This window comes from Xyrauchen texanus, chromosome 39, assembly GCF_025860055.1.
Source record: "Xyrauchen texanus isolate HMW12.3.18 chromosome 39, RBS_HiC_50CHRs, whole genome shotgun sequence".
In the NCBI taxonomy this organism is placed as follows: domain Eukaryota; kingdom Metazoa; phylum Chordata; class Actinopteri; order Cypriniformes; family Catostomidae; genus Xyrauchen; species Xyrauchen texanus.
In genome coordinates, this window is record NC_068314.1 from 18,284,384 (window position 1) to 18,303,335 (window position 18,952).

At 38.5% G+C, this 18,952-nt stretch overlaps 1 protein-coding gene across 1 annotated transcript in view; it reads right to left on the minus strand.

Moving 5' to 3' along the window:
• Nucleotides 1-283: 283 nt before the first annotated feature.
• Nucleotides 284-18,952, minus strand: part of LOC127632783 (exportin-2-like) — a 29,440-nt gene continuing 10,771 nt past the window's right edge. The window contains exons 9-25 of the mRNA XM_052111549.1: nt 16,667-16,834; nt 16,321-16,450; nt 16,127-16,192; nt 15,840-16,042; nt 13,709-13,793; nt 13,546-13,607; nt 13,301-13,437; nt 13,038-13,141; nt 8,705-8,802; nt 8,255-8,405; nt 5,816-6,024; nt 5,352-5,449; nt 5,161-5,246; nt 4,952-5,033; nt 4,516-4,662; nt 3,512-3,743; nt 284-929 (exon numbers count right to left, since the gene is read on the minus strand). Coding sequence (XP_051967509.1) covers nt 840-929; nt 3,512-3,743; nt 4,516-4,662; nt 4,952-5,033; nt 5,161-5,246; nt 5,352-5,449; nt 5,816-6,024; nt 8,255-8,405; nt 8,705-8,802; nt 13,038-13,141; nt 13,301-13,437; nt 13,546-13,607; nt 13,709-13,793; nt 15,840-16,042; nt 16,127-16,192; nt 16,321-16,450; nt 16,667-16,834 — 2,148 coding nt within the window. The 3' untranslated portion in view covers nt 284-839. The remainder of the gene's footprint in view (nt 930-3,511; nt 3,744-4,515; nt 4,663-4,951; nt 5,034-5,160; nt 5,247-5,351; nt 5,450-5,815; nt 6,025-8,254; nt 8,406-8,704; nt 8,803-13,037; nt 13,142-13,300; nt 13,438-13,545; nt 13,608-13,708; nt 13,794-15,839; nt 16,043-16,126; nt 16,193-16,320; nt 16,451-16,666; nt 16,835-18,952) is intronic.

The following is an 18,952-nucleotide window of genomic DNA, read 5'->3' on the forward strand; positions in this document are numbered from 1 at the left end:
AAAATGAGCCAATAAATTCTTTGCAGGCTTGGGATTATATCTAATCAAGGTAAAGCATGACTTCATATAATGCATGTTAAGCATTCTTGCCTGGAATGCATACATGTGTGAAATATACTAGATTAAATTTAGCATCTGACGTAGCACAGCTGAGCACAATACAGTGATTGTTGTCTCTGGCTTGCCAGCATGAGTAAGAGTCTGAGCTTTGTAAATATCAAGACATTTAAATCTTTACGAAGCAAAAACCCTGCATGTCAAACAAATTAAACAAGTGCTTTATTTTATTAACAATTAGAGCAGCAAAAAATGTATCAGGTGGATTACACATGCAATGAAGAAATTAAGTTTCATACAGTAATATCTCCAAAAACAAACAAATAGAAAATGCTTTTCCTATCAATTTCAAGAGGTCACCAAATGTCTGCTGACTACAAAGTGCATTTGTAAAGATTGACATTTCAAAATACTGCCAAATGTATAATTGGGTTAAACATTAAACTAAATGAGAATGTGATGCATGGACTCCAAATAATACTGAGGAAAAAGCTAACATCAATATGGCCTACCCAGCGATATGATCAGGCCTCTTTTACAGAAGCATACATCTTGAATGGTCATTCCCTGTTTGGTCTGTTGCTTCACAAGCAATCCAATAAAACAATCCCTTAAAAATCCCTTCTTCAGAGAGCCATGTATCGCTGGGCGGTACATCTCCATGTGTGAATGTCATGTTGAATCCACTGGTTGCAACAGTTTGGGTATTTTGGGTGTCAGAGGTCCCAATTCTTGGTTTTGATTAACTCAATAGGCATGGAGGGGGATTTGGGGCATGTAGGCTACACCAGATGTACAGTAGCGGCCTGGAGGTAACTCTGCAGAAACTGAAGAGCTTCAGCTGGCAGACTAGTGCTCAACATGGATGGCACCTGACACAGAGGACATTCAGTCAATACAATATAGTTATAGTACATCAAAGCACAGGCTTTCATACAGACTCCTTCAAAATTATGACATACTTCTCTCGCAACCTCGACAAAACCATGATGTATATTTCGCAACAATGCTCAATATAACAAAACCAACTGTTTAAGTTTGCAAAGCATTAAAAAGATAAAACAAGGTTAAAGGCCTGTTTTATGATGGTATTTACAGTTCAATTGTAGTAATGCGTTACCTGTTAGATTTTGCTATACTGTTTATACAGCAGTAGATACATTTAAGACTTATTGGTTATGAAAAATCTTATTTTCTTGTCCATCATCCATCACTTTACAAATAAATACATATATAATATATATATATAAAAAAGAAAGAAAAATGATTAAGTACCTTTCATTTGTAACATATTTGATTCATTGGTTTTCACAAAATAGGCATTACCACATGGATCCTAAAACAAACAGGCCTTTCCCACTACAGGAACGTAAGCTCATTTTAGGTACTTTTACCCGGAACTAGTACTTTTCGTTGTTTTCACACATGAGCATTTTAGATTTTTTATTTTTTTTGCTCCTACTCAGGGGTTGCTACTTCCACCATAGAAGGACTGTGGGAGGTGCTGCAACCTGTCATTGGTCAATTATGTATGATGCTCAAAAAGCAATGAGAAACGCAGCCGCTTTGGCAGCCACCATGAGTAAACAAACTTGTAGCTGCTAGTCTGATACTCTAGCCTGATTTCCAATTCCCTTAACAGAAATAATATAAAACCATCAAAGTATCTAAAGAGAATCATCCACAGGGTTGAGCAGCGCCGCTGTGGACGCATCTGTACTGTGTGACTATACAGTAATATCTGGATTATGAACTAAACCATCATGAAATCTAGTTTACATTAAAGTATTGCGTGCCGGTTTCTACATGGTTAACTTGCATCAAGATGTCTTTTATAAGTAAATGAGTAAGTAGTTCAGTATAGTATTTTATGTTGAGTCATAAAAGCCTTTATTGTAAAGATTGTGTTGATAAAAAGGTATATAGTACATTTTCAACATGTCCGCAGCGTTTAGCGTGTACTGCATGGTTAAAATAGGAGCCTCGTCTCTCCTGTTACGGTGGCTTCAGGACGCAGCAATGCGTGGCTCTCTCACCCAGTGTAAAGACTATAGGGCTACCCCCTAATAGTCGACCAAATGTTAGTCGACGAGAAGAGTTTTGGTCGACAAAGTTTTGATTTGTCGTTTGGTCGCAAAAATCCACAGGAAGTGGCGAAGTCATGCAGTCAGTGATAGAATTGATCTTGACAGACATGATTGTTTACACAGCTGGTCCATGCAGAAATTATGTCAGGCAGGAAATCCAAAGTGTGGGATCATTTCAAGAGGGTAAAGGATGACCCCAAGAAGGTGACATACAAACTCTGTAGGCAAATGTTCACCTATCATTCATTGACGTCAAACATGGCTTATCATTTTAAACATGCAAGTAGCCTACTGTTAGATAACCTAGATAAATATGCGCTATTAGGCTTATCCAAGTGTTCGTGGGGAAGTTAAATTAGTACCTCGCTTACTGCATGTTTAACTTAATGTGCATTTCTCTCTATAAATTAACAAAATGTTCAGACAGTCTCCTTGCTGGTTTTCCCGGAACCTTCAGAATCATTACCACTTTTGCCGGTGTCGCTACGGCTCGCTACGTATGCGCTTGTAAAATTAATATTTTAAAGGCTCATTATTATGGTTTGGTATTTCTCTGTAATGTAGAAGTGTTAGCAATGTTACTTATAACATTCTTTCTCAGCCCTAGAACTCAAACCATTTTCTGATACCCCAAAAAATATAGAAGTAATTAAATTAATATCATAAACATGCGACAACTAGTCAACTAATGGCTTAAACTAATGACTACTAGTTGACTAGGAAAATCTTTGGTTGGGGACAGCCCTAAAAGACTGTAACCTGAATACACATTCTGTGTAAAACAGCCCAAACAAAAGTGTAGCTGTGATCTTGCTGTCCACCGTCAGAGTTGTTGGCTGCATCCGAAAACTTTATAATGCTGCTTTGAAGCTGTATACAGAGGTTGGATGAAAATCAGGTGCTTATTTAAACTGAATGAAACTCATCTCAAAACAATCAAAAATGCTGTCGGTTAAGCCATTATATAATAAGGCGGCATGTCAACCTCTCACATTTTCAAATGCAGCTGCTATTGAATCACACATGCAAATAACATAAGAAAAATGATCAACAATATATGACATCATTATGGGGGTTCTTTTTGTGCATGCGAATGCAAGAGGGAAAATTCTCATTGGGTTTGCCGTTCCACGTAAGAGTTGTCATCTAGAAATTTACTAAAGGCAAAAAGTACGGAGACTGCATGTGGGAGAGTGGCTTCATTGACCAAACTTTCAGTAAAATAGCTTTTTTGATATATACTGTTATTATGATGTAAAAATACCACCATATAAGATTTGTCACATCACTGTAAATTAGTATATTTATAATGGGAGCACCACTAAACCTTGTATTTGTAGGTCATCTTATGCATGCTGGAAACTCACCCTTCCAGGACAGGCAGTGGAGAGTTTGTGTAAGGACAGAGCAAGGAGGATTTTGGGATTGCTGACAGCTTCTCCAATAGGGTCATGCTCCTTCTTGCCAGCGAAAGCAAGCTGCGAGAAAGCGGTCTGGTATCCTGGAGTGTCCTCTATGTCTATGAAATGCTCGTCATCTGGGATGCTGTCGTCCTCTGGTAACTCAAACAGACCAATCAGGGCCTGTAGCAATGGTGTCCTTAAGGGAAAAAATACACCATGCCTCAAGTCTATTACATAATAATAATAATAATAATAATAATAATTCAACCCTTCTGCTATATCCTGTCCTATAAACAGACAGTTTTTTTCAACTGCTTTTAAAACAAAATTGTGCTTTGTGCTTTAAAGGTGCACTAAGTTTTTAAATAAAGTTTTACACAACTTGAGTGCATTAAAGCGGAGACATAGCACGTGTGGAGGCTTCACCCTATTCTCCGCAGCATCCAAGCACAACTCACCACGTACCCCAACAAGAGCGAACCACATTATAGCGACCACGAGGAGGTTACCCACATGACTAAACTCTCCCAAGCAACCGGGTCAATTTGGTTGCTTAGGAGACCTTGGAGTCACAAAGCAGTTTAATTTTTACAGAGTGGGTCGCCCCCTCATGGATGTTGCCATGTTGACAGCACATGCAATTGACCAAGTTACCATCACTAATAATGACAAGAATTATAACATGTTTATTTATATAGCACTTTCAGACAAGTCTCAAACATGACATACCACTACCATTACTAGGACTGATGGGACGAGCAAGAGCCAGCTAAAATCTTACTTAGTGCACCTTTAATTCAAGGAGGACACAAATGAAAGTGGACCGTCTAAAATAGACAGACATCCACATGAGTCAAGGACTCAGTGTACAAGAACACAAATATATATGGTTGTAAAAATATCAAGACAAACATTAAAAGCTGTTGTTACTGTACAGGTGATATAATAAAGCTTGTGATGTTTTGTACCAGAGTTTGGTGTACTCCGTGTCCATCATGGCAGGGCACTCAGTAAGGATCTTTGTTATGCCCACAGCACAGATCTTCTTCTCCACCTGCCCAGATACTTTCTGCACCTCAAGAATCATTATCTTTTCCACAACCATGCCAAACATCCTGAGAAAAGTCAGGAAACAAAAAAGTTAACTAAAATCTTAAGTAACTGTCCCGAACGCATGCACTTTTTGGGAAGTTGCTTTGGTTCAAAAGCTTCTGTTAGGAATAAAAAGTTCAGGATATACAGTATCTCATAAAATCTGTATTATTGTACTGGCTGTGGTATCATGTGATGTCAGTTATTAGATTTGCAAATTACGCAATGGCTAACGTTGAAATAATAATAATAAAAAAATACTCTAAAGAGAGATTCTGAATAAATTTGTAGGAACATTGGAAAACAACTTGCTTTGGCTGGATGTCGTCAAAGGCTTCCTGCAGTGCAATGGCACCATATTTTACACAATAAAGGTTGATAAAGACAAGGAAACCTGTGAAGAGAAAAAAAACAATTGTTTCAGTAATAATGACCATTTGTAATTGTACTGGTGTTCACATGACTCATTTAAACAAGGGGTAAGAAGTAAAATGCATGGCCATAAATAACAAATCCCTCACTCTTAACAAACTTTGTCGTTTTGGAGCTCTGAAGCCTCTGAAAGAGCAGAATGAAAATCTGTTTCCTGTACTGAGTGATTGACTCTCTGCAAAAATGCACACACCAAAAAAAAGAAAGTTGTAGAGCAAACAAAGCTGTGTACTCAATTACAATCTATCTCTCTCAAAAAAAAAACATTCACTTCTCTTACGGAGGCATGTGTTCAACTATACTGTTGAGCAAATTGAAGCCTTGGTGATCATTGGCCTTAGATGCGATGAGTTTCTGGAACACACCAAGAAGACCAGGCTACAAAGGAAAAGGAAAGACAAAAACAAAACAGAGGTTTGGTCCTTTGCACAGATGGGTGAGGGCTGCTTTGTCACTACATCTTGTGTGTTTATACAGAAATCATAATGAAAAATATAAATTTTCTGCGACACATGAAAATTTCATGCTAAAAATTGCTCTTGCTCATATAGTATTTATAGAAGGAAATATTGTTGAGGCTAATCAAAATTAACTACTATCCTGGCCGAAGGGAAAATAAATAGATTATAATGCTAAACAAAAACAGAGTTGAGCCCAGCTGTCACACTTCCAATAAACGACTTGCATTCAGAAAAATAAAAATAAATAAATTGTTATCTAGAGCCCATGCTAAAGGTTACTCACAATTTTGTCAGCAGCAGTGATGGCAATGGCAGAGGCCCCTTTCTCCAGGTAGGCTTGCAGCAGGCGGACTAGAGGGGGGATGTTTCCAGTGCGCTCCCACAGCACAGGTTGCAGGAGGTGAGGAAACAGGGCCATGTATGAGGAGGGGATGGAGCTGGAGTGGATCTCCAGCAGCAGACACATCACCTGAAAGACATACGGCACAAATTCTGCAGGGCAAGAGGAGAGAAATAGTGTCTTTAGAAGCAGAGCTGATAATGTTTTGATGAGTTTCTTTAATAACCAAAAATAGACAAATTGAGAGGTTAAGAGCAGAAAACAAATATTTTAAATGGTTCACATTTGATATATATATATATATATGTAAGGAATAATTGACGACGGGCTGTTGAATTATTAGAAAAATAATGCACACCCGGGGTGGTAATGCGGTCACGACGCGAAGCGGAGTGGCCGTTACACCTCGGGTGTGCATTATTTTTCTTATACTGTAGCTTATACTACAGTTACCACACCTCGAAACATTGTTCAGATGATGTGATTCTAGACGTTTGTCAAGTTTTTGTCATTAAAACGCTCTTCTATGTAGGACTAATTTCTTACGCATCTAATCCCATGCCTCCGTTGCTAATTCCAAAGCGTCATTTTAGAGTTAGTAGCGGAGGTTTGAGCCACTGACAGCAGACTAATGCAGTTATTAGTGTAGTTATTAGAGAGACAGAGGTTGCAATAATGAGACAGAAAATCATAGTGCGTCATATTATTTAATTTATTTATTAATTCATACGTTATAATTCATTAGTTAATTGACGAATTTATTTATTACAATTAAACTGCACGTTTCCATTGATGGTGAAGTCAGACATCGAAAATGGCAGATCAAGCGCATTGGGCTGCATGTTAGCATAGATTTTTTTTTCCCTGGTGATCCTTGGTTTGATTTTCGTTTGTACTTTTGTTTCCTGAGAGGATCAAGCTCCATGTCTTTCTTTCTTTAGCGGAAGGTGCCCAGTAGCTTCTCAGGCTTGTTTCACACTTGTGCCCTGTGACAGACATGATCTGTCTGCTCTCCAGCCCTGCCTCTGACAGCATTTGAACTGCAGTGCTTCTTAATGAATGGTTGGTGTATCTTTTGGATAAGCCGACTGCCCCACTGATACTGCGGAAGCATGTTTCCAAGATAGTTTACACCCATCGGTTCGTGGGAATACCAGCAATCTCTCCCATCAAGCTCCTCCTGTGGGACTTTCAGTGGATGAAGGTAGAAGGATGTGGCATTAGGTGGGCATTTGGCGATGTACTTTCTGAAACTTTTAACAGGGCAAAGGGGTCCCCTGTATTGGCAAACATGAATCCTCGGTAGCAGTCTTTGTTGGGATCGGTGGGCTTTTTGTGGTTTTTTGTTTCTGCATTATAAGATAAGCAAATATATTCATCATCATTTTCGTCTTTTTAATGACGAACGAATGCTTTCTTAATTCCGATTTCCTTCACGCCCCTCCTTGCCAGGTTCAGCTGAATATCAAACCAGACTTTGCAAACCAGCCCGGCTGCTGTGTCTGGTGACAGATACATAGAGTTGCGAATGCGCTCTATTTCAGCGGTCAAAATGGGAGGATGATGAAAACTGGAGTCTTTCCCAGCCTTGCGAAACTTTTTCAGGATGGCCTTGAATACGTCGTTGGATGATTTGAATTCTGTCTGTCCTATGATATTGTATTTGGATATATAGCGGTTCAGTCCAGCTCGTAGGGAGAGAAAACTTGACACTGAATACTCTGCGCCAGATGCGTTTCGGACAGTGGCATAGAAAGCCCGCAGCTGGGTATTTAAAGAGTCTGCCCGTCTCTCTCTAGTTTGTCCACAGTATTTTTTGGCTTAAGCCAGTCGTTAAACACATTGACAGCCCAAGCTGTTGTTTTTTTGGTGTTTTCTTCATGTTTTTCAGCCCTCGAGTCGGTCTAGCTGTTCTTCGCTGATTGTTTTATGTCTTTTGTTGTTGCCGGCTGCCTTTGATGTCCTCTTCCGTTTATTTGTTTTTTCATCTGAGCTATCCAATACTGTGGTCGCCCAGTTGTTAAAATGTTTATGTTCACCATAAATATTAAAATTTACTTCCGGAAAATAAAAATAGTCTGTCATTTTTTTCCTCTTGAAGTTGAAGTGGATTTGTCGCTGTCACTTCTTGTTATGAATTGTATCCTATTTTCCGTTATTACAGTTGACTACGCAAGTGATATGGAACTGTAATGCGGTCAAGACCTGCCTGGAACTACTTTAGCCGTGCGTTTCCTGAAAATAATTGCACACCTTAGAACGTTCTCAACCAATCAGAATCAAGCATTCAACAGCCCTGTAGTATAAATAGATATATATAGATATATATATATAGATATATATATATATATAAAAATGTAATTAATTAAAAGTGTAACACACCCTGCACGTCATTTTGCAGGATCTCCGTAAACACAGGAAACAGGCTTGCTTCGAAGCTGCCCACAGTGTCTGAATTTGCCTTGCAGGTGATCCTGATGGACAGGCACAATGACTCAAACAGGTAATGATTGAAATGTGGCTTACTTGGATTCTGTAGAGAAAAAACAAACACACACGTAAAATGACAGTGTGGATGATTTGACAGGGCTTGAAATTTCAACCCGTTTTACATAGTTTTCATTCAATGCTTCTTCTGTAAGATGTTCCGTCCTGCCTTTAGGATCATGTCCTGCTCGGGAAATGTCCCCTTTAAATGGACGGATATTTCTGTGTGTCCTGCCAGTGCATCCAGTGCCATGGACTGAGACATGGATCACATGACTGACACTGCCCTTAGGGCTTACATGAAGTTCAAGCTCTTTTAAAAGACTTTAGATTTGATTGCCTCACCTTGCTGACAAGGAGGAGCTTGTGGGTGAGTTGACCAATGAGAGTGGGGATGTAGGGCACAATGGCTTCCTGCAGGAGCGAAAAGCTCCTCATGATGGCTGAAAACAAAACAGAAAATGTCTTAGAACAAGGTTAAAGGGATGGTTCACCCCAAACTGAAAATTCTCATCATTTACTCACATGCAATCTCAGATGTTTATTTCTTTTTCTTTCTTCTACTGAACATGAATGAAGAATATTTTAAGAATATCTCCACTCTTAAGGTCCATACAAGGCAAGTAAATGGTGGCCAGAACTTTGAAGCTCAAAAAAAGGAAACCTAAAAGTAATCCATATGACTTCAGAGGTTTAATCCATAATCCATCAATCAGAAGCAATATGTTTGGCATGGGTGAGAAACAGATCAATATTTTACTATAAATCTGTTTTTGGCTTCATGCATATCACCACCTACTGGGCAGGGTGGAGAATTTATAGTAAAAGGACTTAAATATTGATCAGTTTCTCACCAAACACCTATCACACTGATTTACTTTTCTGCTAACTTCACATGCATTGAATTAAAGGGACCTACAAAGCAGAGCTATTAATCTAAAAACTCTTCATTTGTGTTCTGCAGAAGTTATACACATCCAGAATGGCATGAGGGTGAGTAAATGAGAGAATTTTAAATTTTGGGTGAATTATCCCCTTAATGGTGAGTAACGGACTACTAGCATTCTGCTTGCTGTGCAGTATACACTAAAAACAACCTAATAATATGTGAAAGAGTACGCAATCTGTAGCATGATTCTACATTATTGTCACATGACCTCATTAAGTACATGCTAAATTGTGTGAGTGGTGTCCAGTTATCTCAGAAATAAAAATAATAATTTTGCATTTCATTCCAATTTTGTGGTTAAAAGGTCTTCTGACAATATTGTTAATAATCGTGACTGGTATTACTGTCATTGTGGAATACAGTATCTCATGTAGTTGCTCTGTGGATACTGCTTAATATGGCAAATGTAGTAGATTATTTGGTTACTCTATTATTCTATGCATGAAGAAAATTCAAATACTTTAACAGCAGTTTAAAGTGTGAATACTGTGCAAAGTAAAAGCAGTGCTAGTATGCTATTGCGGACAGCCAGTCCCACCAGGATTTCTCAGCAACTTTTCCTGAATTTGGTGGCCCAAAATTGATGAATTTGCAAAGCCTTTTCTAAAGTTGTGACATTTGTGGGGGTTTTTGCAGGGAAAACTCACAAATCATCATTATATACCCCTGTATCTATGTTAATGACACTAAATGCAATTATATGCAAATATTTTAGTGCACAATAACAATATGCAATTAGCAAGAAAAATAAATACAAAAATATCATACATTCAGGTGAAACATGTGAAGACCCTTAACTATTTTTGTATTCAAATTTTCTTCAGAAAATGCAATACAAGTTCAAATATACATTAAATAAATCTGTAAACTAAAAACAAATAGGAGGATTCAATAATTTAGGCCCGTTACAATTATTGATATTGAAATCTGATATGGCCATTCCACAACTGTTTTAATAAAATGTTAGATATATGAAAATTGCCATTTTTGGCATATTTTAAATATACTGCATGTTGCATACATGTATATCTATTTTCTAGTGATGCATTTATATCAGTAAAAAACATTTATTTTCAGCATTCAAGTGTAGCATATATTGCCATTTTCAGATTCATAGCCTGCTGTTTTAAGCACTTACAATTCTAATCACATTAATCACCACAACTAATGGAGATTTTTTTTAAGTGAATGTTAGGGTGTGTATAAACGCAGGTTTTGTCTCATTTGCAGCACTCAGGGTGAAGATTAAATGCTAGCTATGATGTTTGTGCGCTGTCTGTGGTCTCGCGAAAATTAAGACAAGGATTTTGATAGTGTATGCAAAACATGGCGTAGACAAGGTGGAGATGCTTAAACTGTTACTATGTAGATGAAACAATGGCAGCAGTGCATTTGGATATGTTGCAACTGCTTCAAGCATTTGGTTTTATCACTGTCAAACAAAGGAATGCAATGGGATTCCCTCAAATTTAAGTTTTCAGCAGAAAAAAAACAATTTCAAGTTACCGCAAATAATGCGGAGTTTGCGGGCATGTGATGGGCTAAAAACAAAAAAGCACAGAGCAAAGTAGGGGGCAGCGAAGACAATTAATGTGAAAATGCCAATGAATAAAATGTATTACCGTAATTTCCGGACTATAAGCCGCAACTTTTTTCCCATGCTTTGAACCTCGCGGCTTATACAATGACGCGGCTAATATATGCATTTTTCCCGCTTTCAAATGTTATATATATATATATATATATATATAAAAAAACCAACATTCTGTGACGTGCTCAGTTTTTTGGCAGCGTGAAGCTTTCATTAGACCAATGAAATTGCCGAACGGGTTAAGGTCAAAACAACTTTTTTGTTTACTGTTTAGATTAAATCGAGCGGCTCAAACTTCCCATCATTCTGATTACGGTAGTAATTTTGTCACCCTCACCATGGCAAAGACATGGAGAAACGCATATGATGCTGCTTTCAAGTTGAAGGCGATTGATCTGGCTGCTGCACGGGAGCTTGGTCTTAATGAGTCGATGATAAGACGTTGGAAACAGCAGCGTGAGGAATTGACTCAGTGCAAAAAAACTAAATCTGAGGCTATTCAACTCCGACACTGAAGGAGATGACTTCAGTGGTTTCAGTGCACAGGACGAGGAAGATAGTGACCAATGACTTTCTTGGTAGGCTACTGTTTACTGCAAATGTTTTATTACAAGCCGTGTGTGGCAGCGGTGGCGTGGTCAAGCGCCCGTCCGGGAAAGAAAAGCTGTAAGGGCGCTTACACCTGCGCTAAATTATGTCTAACACCGGTGTCTAATTTCAAGTGCCCTGCTTCACGTGTCCTTCTTGGGAAAACGGGCACCAGTGGGCACCAGTGTGACAGTTTTCAGCAGGGCACTTGACGTTCCAGGTAAGGCTTTTAATGGCCACAGCAATGTTTACAATCAATTTTATAAAGTTTCTCAATTCTTCTATGCGCCAACACTAGACTGACGTGTGTCACTCTCTCAGCTCTGTGGCTGCTGCCTTTTTATGCCGCTCTCCCCATGCTTACTGAAATTAGACACCGGTGTTAGACATAATTTAGCTCAGGTGTAAGCGCCCTTACCGCTTTCTCTCCCGGACGGGTGCTTGACCACGCCCCTGCTGCCACACCGTGTTTCGTTAAAGCCTATTTATTTTTGTTACAAGCCGTGTTTCGTTAAAGCCTGAGTAAAGTTCATTTGTTTCAATGTACCGGTAGGCACCTGCGGCTTATAGACAGGTGCGGCTTATTTATGTTCAAAATAATATTTTATTTAAAAATCAGTGGGTGCGGCTTATATTCGGGTGCGCTCAATAGTCCGGAAATTACGGTACATATTCTTAGGTGTACTAACCTCAAACAAATTTTTATTACATCAGTAACCAAAGTTCATTTTCCAATCTAAACGGGGGAAAAATCCATCTAGACTGAACATTTTCAAATATCTGTACTGTATATGCAGAGTTTTATGAGTATACAGACGAACGGTTTGATATCTCAGAGATTATTTAGCTGAGATGGGTCACTTTATTAAAATTATTGGGAGAAATTGGAATGCTCAACCAAGGAGCTGAGTGCTACATCAATGAATGTTTCCTTTTAGATACAGACATCACCTATCAAATCTAGAATGTGCATGCATATTAGCTATTCAAGCCGGGAAAATTTAGCTTTAGTGTAATATGAGGTAAAGAATCACAATTTAATGCTGGAATTGCAGCTAGTGATTTTTATCGTCAGCAACTGAGGCAATGGTTCAAACCTGTTTTATATCAGTTTTATTTCTCTTGATGAATTAAAATAAATCTGTCTTGAATGAAGTCCTGATGGCAAAAATCAGGAGCCTCTGTCTCACGTGTGCTCAACAAAGTGCATGCGTGATGCAGAAGCAACTGTTAAGTTTGTGAGTGAAGTTGTTCTGAGTGAAGGTTGAATGACACTTTTCTGGGTGAAAAATGCTTAGAGAATGCACCGGAAAAGACATTGTCCTTGTTTTTAGGTCGGAGAAAACAGAATTCTGGATTAATCCGGAAGAATTGCATCCCGGAGATTGGTTGAATTTTCAAGAATTCTTGCGATCACAAGATTGCAAAATCCTGGAGGGACTGGACAATGTACATATTTAAGTAAAAAAAGATATATACAAATTGTAACAAAATAAAAAGCCGATGTAAATCTGTAAAAGAGGTGAAAGTGAACAGAAAGAGCAGAGCACCTTTCATGATGTACTCGTTCTCAGATGAGCCAGGGATTGCTAGGGCCTTGAAAAGATTGTTGAGTAATAGTTCTGTGAACGGTGCAATTTCGGCAGCGGAGATGCTACAAAATAAATTAGTTTTCAAAAAGAAAGATCAAATTCAGTGTATGGAGATTAGATTTTTAGCTGCTTCTAAGACTTATTAAGTTTCACAAAAGTGCTTATCTAGTAAACACCATGGCAGCGGTTTAGTTATTAAAATTTTCCCCAGAGGATCTCACAGGGTTGAGCTGCTGGCTCCTCTCATAGTGAAGAGTCTTTCCAGGGCATGGGCTGCATAGGTGTGCTGAACCGTGCTCTCTGCCTGCAGGTGGGACACCAGCAGAGGAACTGCCTCCAAAATCTGCTCCTTAGGGAGCTGGAGGACAAGACACAAGCCATATCACTTACAGTTGAGTAAATATAGTTACATTGTACAATTTGACCAATTATGCTGCCACATTGTAAAAGAAGAGAAACTGCCAACCTGACTTCTGAAGGTCATAACGTACTTAATAGCATCTGCTTTCAACACCGGGAATTCATTTACTGAGGGACAAAGAAAAAAAAAAACAGCTCCCAATTTGACTGTAACAGTTAAAATGCAGTTCCAGTAAAACACTACAGTTTAAATCAAGAAAAGCATTTACCGTTGGGAGATTTCAGGTCTATTAGAATGTGATTAACAAAAAATTCTGATAGATTCACCAACTCATTGGCGTGTGTGATTCCATGCTGTAAAATAAAAGAACAAGTTCTCAGACTGGACTTGAAAATATTCAAATTAAAGCTGATGTAACAGTGTAAAAATACTTTTTCTATCCCAGCTTAATATGTAGAGACAACTATAAGCCATTCATAGGTACATTTTCCCAAAAACTAAGCACTGTCAGAGCTCGAAGCTTAAATGATTTTTGCACAGTCAAAAATTTAGGAAAGTTTAGTTGTAGTCCAGTTTTTTAGAGATGGTAACAATGTGCCACAATATAACATGCACAAAAAGGCACGAAAAATGAACTCCTCAATTATGACAAAATTCAGGAACATTGTGCGAGTCAAGACAAATTTGTTTAAATTCTTATAAACCAAATTTCAAATTTTCAGTTAATTTGACAGGCTGTCTGCAAAAAAAACAAAAAAACAACTATTTACAAACTCTAAATTGACATCTGCACTGCTGAACACACGGTTCGTGGCACACCATGTACAACAATCAGATGCTGCATATTTCAGTTGGCCAGGCTTTGTAAACTTTTAAAATAAAATGTTATGCTTTTCATTTCATTCATGCGGACTAAAACGTCTCAACTTTTTTCGCGCTTGCTCGGTTGACTGAAGGGATGAAAAGCAGCCAATCGCAGTGTAGATGCATTTGGGAGTTGTGATTTTTATTCAGATTGTACTATACAACACTTCATGAGCTTCAATCTAGGGTCGGAAATCTTTTACGACTCCATTTCAAAATGATTCCCGATACATCTAAAAAAAAAAATCTTACCGATTATTCTGCTGTGCAAAGGCAAAACACAGTAACTTCACATTTTGACCAAAATTGTGGTTCTTACACTAAGTTGCCCTGTAACAGACAGGTTTCACTCAACTATAAGCAGGTTTTGAGAAAATTGCAGTAACTACAAAATCCACACACAAATCAAGTAACTATATATAAATATATAATGATAAATATATATATAAAATGATAAACACTGACCTCTCTATACAATAAATGATATATTGTTTTTTTAAACACAATACTATTAAATTAAATAATTCAACTGATTGTTAAATAACAAATGTTTAAAGCAATGTTAATAATGTTTATTTAATAGGATTAGATTTTTCATTGGAATAAATCGTTCCGAGGCCTTTTAATTTTTTATTTGAACTATAACTACAGGTTGGTGCACCAGGTTGATTACATGAGATTTCTGCTTCTGTGAGAGTGCAGATGTCAGCTTCTCCTTTCCTCATCACAGGTTATAATGCAGGACAAACAGAGGGATTATTATTTTAAAAAAATGTATCAAGCATCTCGTATGCGCTGTAGACGTTTCACCTACTTAACATTTATCTAGAGCCGACAGATGTGCGCACTCTTCCCGACGAGTGAGACAGACAATGTGCAACAGCAAATGAAAGAGTGCAAGAGGAGTGAAAGACATTGGGAAGCAGCAAATAAAAGATAATTCGAAAATAAAAATCACCCACGTCTCACGAACCACTGTCTCAATATTTTGAAGCATTTTTTTTTTTTTTTCCTGAACAGGCCTGAGTTCGTACTTTGTTCTTTGTTGAAATATAATCACGAAATCAACTCTCCCATTGCCATGTGCACTAATTCGTGAATTAATGTCTGAACTGTAGTTTCATTTGGAGATGAATTGGATGTGGATGTGGTTGACCCATCCACTCTGAGCTTGGCTTTAGGATATGCACGTTTCTAACATCTGTCTCTGGCACATGCACCACTGCGCTGACGCATTCTCAGAATCGATACTGAATTTGAGAATCGATTCTGAAATCACTGGAGAAAGAATCGAGATGCATTGGAGAATAGATTTTTTTAAATTTAAGACAATTTGTCTGAATAATATCTTAAACATGTATTAAAAATACGGCAAAATAATCAGATTATTGCAGTTCATATAAATGTAGACGAGTTAGACTTTTCTTAGTAATTGCTTTCTTACCAAAGCCACTTTTGAGAACTTTCTTTTTATGCAATTGATATAATTTACATAAATTATCACTCTACAAGATATCATCTAGTTGCCATTTCACCTTTTGTGTCTGAGCTTTGGAGGCCAGTGATGTCACCAGGTAGATAGCAGCATCTTTATTTTTCCAGTTTACTCCTGGGTTCTTAGCATACTCCATCAGCATGGAGTTCACATAACCAGAGAAGATACCAGTCACCGGGCCCTCGAAAAACTTACAGAGGCCTCGCACCAGATCACAGGCTGCTCGCCGCCTCGTGTCAATGTCTGTGAGTGCAGGAGGCAGTATTGAGTATGTACATCATGTTCAGGTGCATGGATTTCATGATCAAAATGGAAAACAAAACACACCTGATCCTTCAAGGTCTCTGATGATATACTCTTCTGAGTTATCTTCAAAAGCCTCCTCATCTGCACCTGATCAGACAACTGTCACTTTACAGCACTTTAATTATCCCATTTTATTTGCAAGTGAGCTATTGTCTTGGCTCCTGTGTAACTGCTGAAATCTAAGACTTAACATGATAAAATAAATCGTCACATACTTCTGAACTCCATGTTGGGTACGATGACCTTCTCACAGATGCTGGTGAGAACAGTCTGGTCTTCAAAGAGATGTTTATAGTGCGGCCGCTCACACACCGATGCCAAAAACTGGATAGCATTGCTCACAAGCTACAAAAAGAAAAATTATTAGAAACCTTCTCAGAGAAATATAACAGCCTGAACACAAATTATCTAGTTGGCTTTTTTGCAAAAATTACTATGAAAGATGTGCTTGTTACTTTCATTTATCCATAACTATATTAGCCACACATTAGACACTTTTTATAGCCTGTGGTCACACCCAACTTAAAGAGTAAAACAACATATTATATGCATTTTACTGACCAAATCATATTTGACCTCTTGACCAGTTGTGACCAGCAAGTTCCAGATTGCTGTGACAAAGCGAGGCAGGTAGGGCTGGAACTCTTCATCATATTTTTGAGCGTAAAGTGCTGCGTTATCACAGATTTGAGATTTCAACAACTCTAACAGACCAGCCTCCTCCTCATCCTACAGCAGAATCAGACATGGAAAAAAGAATCAGCTGTTAGTATTCAGTGAAGTGCAGATAACCATGGCTTTAAAAATGATATCTCATCCTTTCAAATTGCCCTAAACTTAAACTTTGCTACCATAATTAACCAGAAATAAAATGTGCACCTGTAAATGTTGGTGCACATGCTGTTTAGAGAAAAACAAATCTGGAAAACCCCACACGAGATAAGCTGTACTAATAGTCTGTGAGAGATTGCATGTGGCAGGCATTAGGACAACAGGTATATCTAACAGGTAAAATCAAGCAGTCATGATTATCTCATCATATCATGTTGTATTTCGACTTGTGCTAAGAGTATCTGCTTTAAGTAATCAAGTGCAACTATTTATTAACTAAAAACATGCTATTTTATGAAAAAAAAAAAAAAAAAACCAATAAGCTTGATGCATTCTATTCATTAATGTTGATGACTATCGATCAAGAATATTTCTGAAATGTACAACCCTATTTGCTATGCACTAACTGTCTGGTTCACTAAGTGAATGTTTTTACTAGAGATGTGATGACAGTCGTCTTGGAGTAATCCGTATTAAACAATATCCTTAATATTTAAACGGGTTGCATAAAACACTTTGTATAGGTAAAATACTCTTAACGGGCTACTACCGTCTCCATGACTGAGGTTTTTATCTGGTTGCAAGCACACATTTTTGTGTGCAGTGCATTTGCCCGGCCAACAGAAATTCTCACACACACCTACACCTGTGCAAAAGTCTTAGGCACATAAGATGTATCACAAAAGCATTTGTCTTAAGATGGTTATTTATATCTTCAGCTTTAGTGCATCAATTGGAAATATAAATGTTAGACTCCCAAATATTACTTTTGCAAATAGAAGTACATGAAACCCTGCAACCTTTTGCACAGTACTAATACACACACACTATTCAGAAATTATTCAGACCCCTTCATTCTGTTTGCTATGACACTTGAAATTCAGCTCAGGTGCATTCAATTTCTCAGGATCACCCTTGAGATGTTTCTACACTTTGATTGGAGTCCACCTGTGGCAAATTCAATTGATTGGACATGATTAGGAAAGGCACACACCTGCCTATATAAGGTCTCACAGCTGAAAATGCATATCAGAGCAAAAACCATGCCATGAGGTCAAAAGGAACTGCCAGCAGAGCTCAGAGACAGAATTGTGTCTTGGCACAGATCTGGGTAGGCCAAAACATTTCTTGGCTGCACTTAAGTTTCCCAAGACAGTGGCCTCCATAATTCTTAAACTGAAGAAGTTTTGAACATACAGAGCTGCGTTTCCCAAAAGCATCGCAAACTTAAGTTGATCGCAGAGACTACTGGCACCAATAGCTTCTATGATCTACTTAGGCTTACAATGCTTTTGGAAAATGCAGCCCAGGACTCTTCCAAGAGCTGACCACCTGGTAAAATTGAGCAATCGGGGGAGAAGGGCCTTGGTAAGAGAGGTGACCAAGAACCCAATGGTCTCTCTGGTTGAGCTCCAGAGATCATGTGTGGAGATGATACTTGCAGAAGGACAACAATCACTGCAACACTCCACCGATCTGGGTTTTATGGCAGAGTGGCCTGACGGAAGCCTCTCCTCAGTGCAAGACACATGAAAGCCCGCTTAAAGTTTCCAAAAAAGCACCTAAAGGACTGTGAGAAACAAGATTCTATGATCTGATTAAATGAAGACTGAACTTTTTGACAACAAATCCAAGCGTCATGTCTGTAGGAATCCAGGCACCGCTCATCACCTGCACAATACCATCCCAACGGTGAAGCATGGTGGTGAAAGCATCATACTGCGGGGGTGTTTTTCAGCGGCAGGGAGTGGGGGACTGGTCAGGGTTGAAGGAAAACTGAACACAGCAAAATACAGAGATATCCTTAATGAAAACCTGGTCCAGAGCACTCAGGACATCTGGTTCACCTTCCAACAGGAGAATGACCCCAAGCACACAGCCAAGAAAACGCAAGAGTGTCTTAGGGACAACTGCGAATGTCCTTGAGTGGCCCAACCAGAGCACCAGACTTTAACCCAATCAGTTTAAATGGTGGAATGTCCATTACCTTAACTAGCATTGTCTTTCTCGAATGCC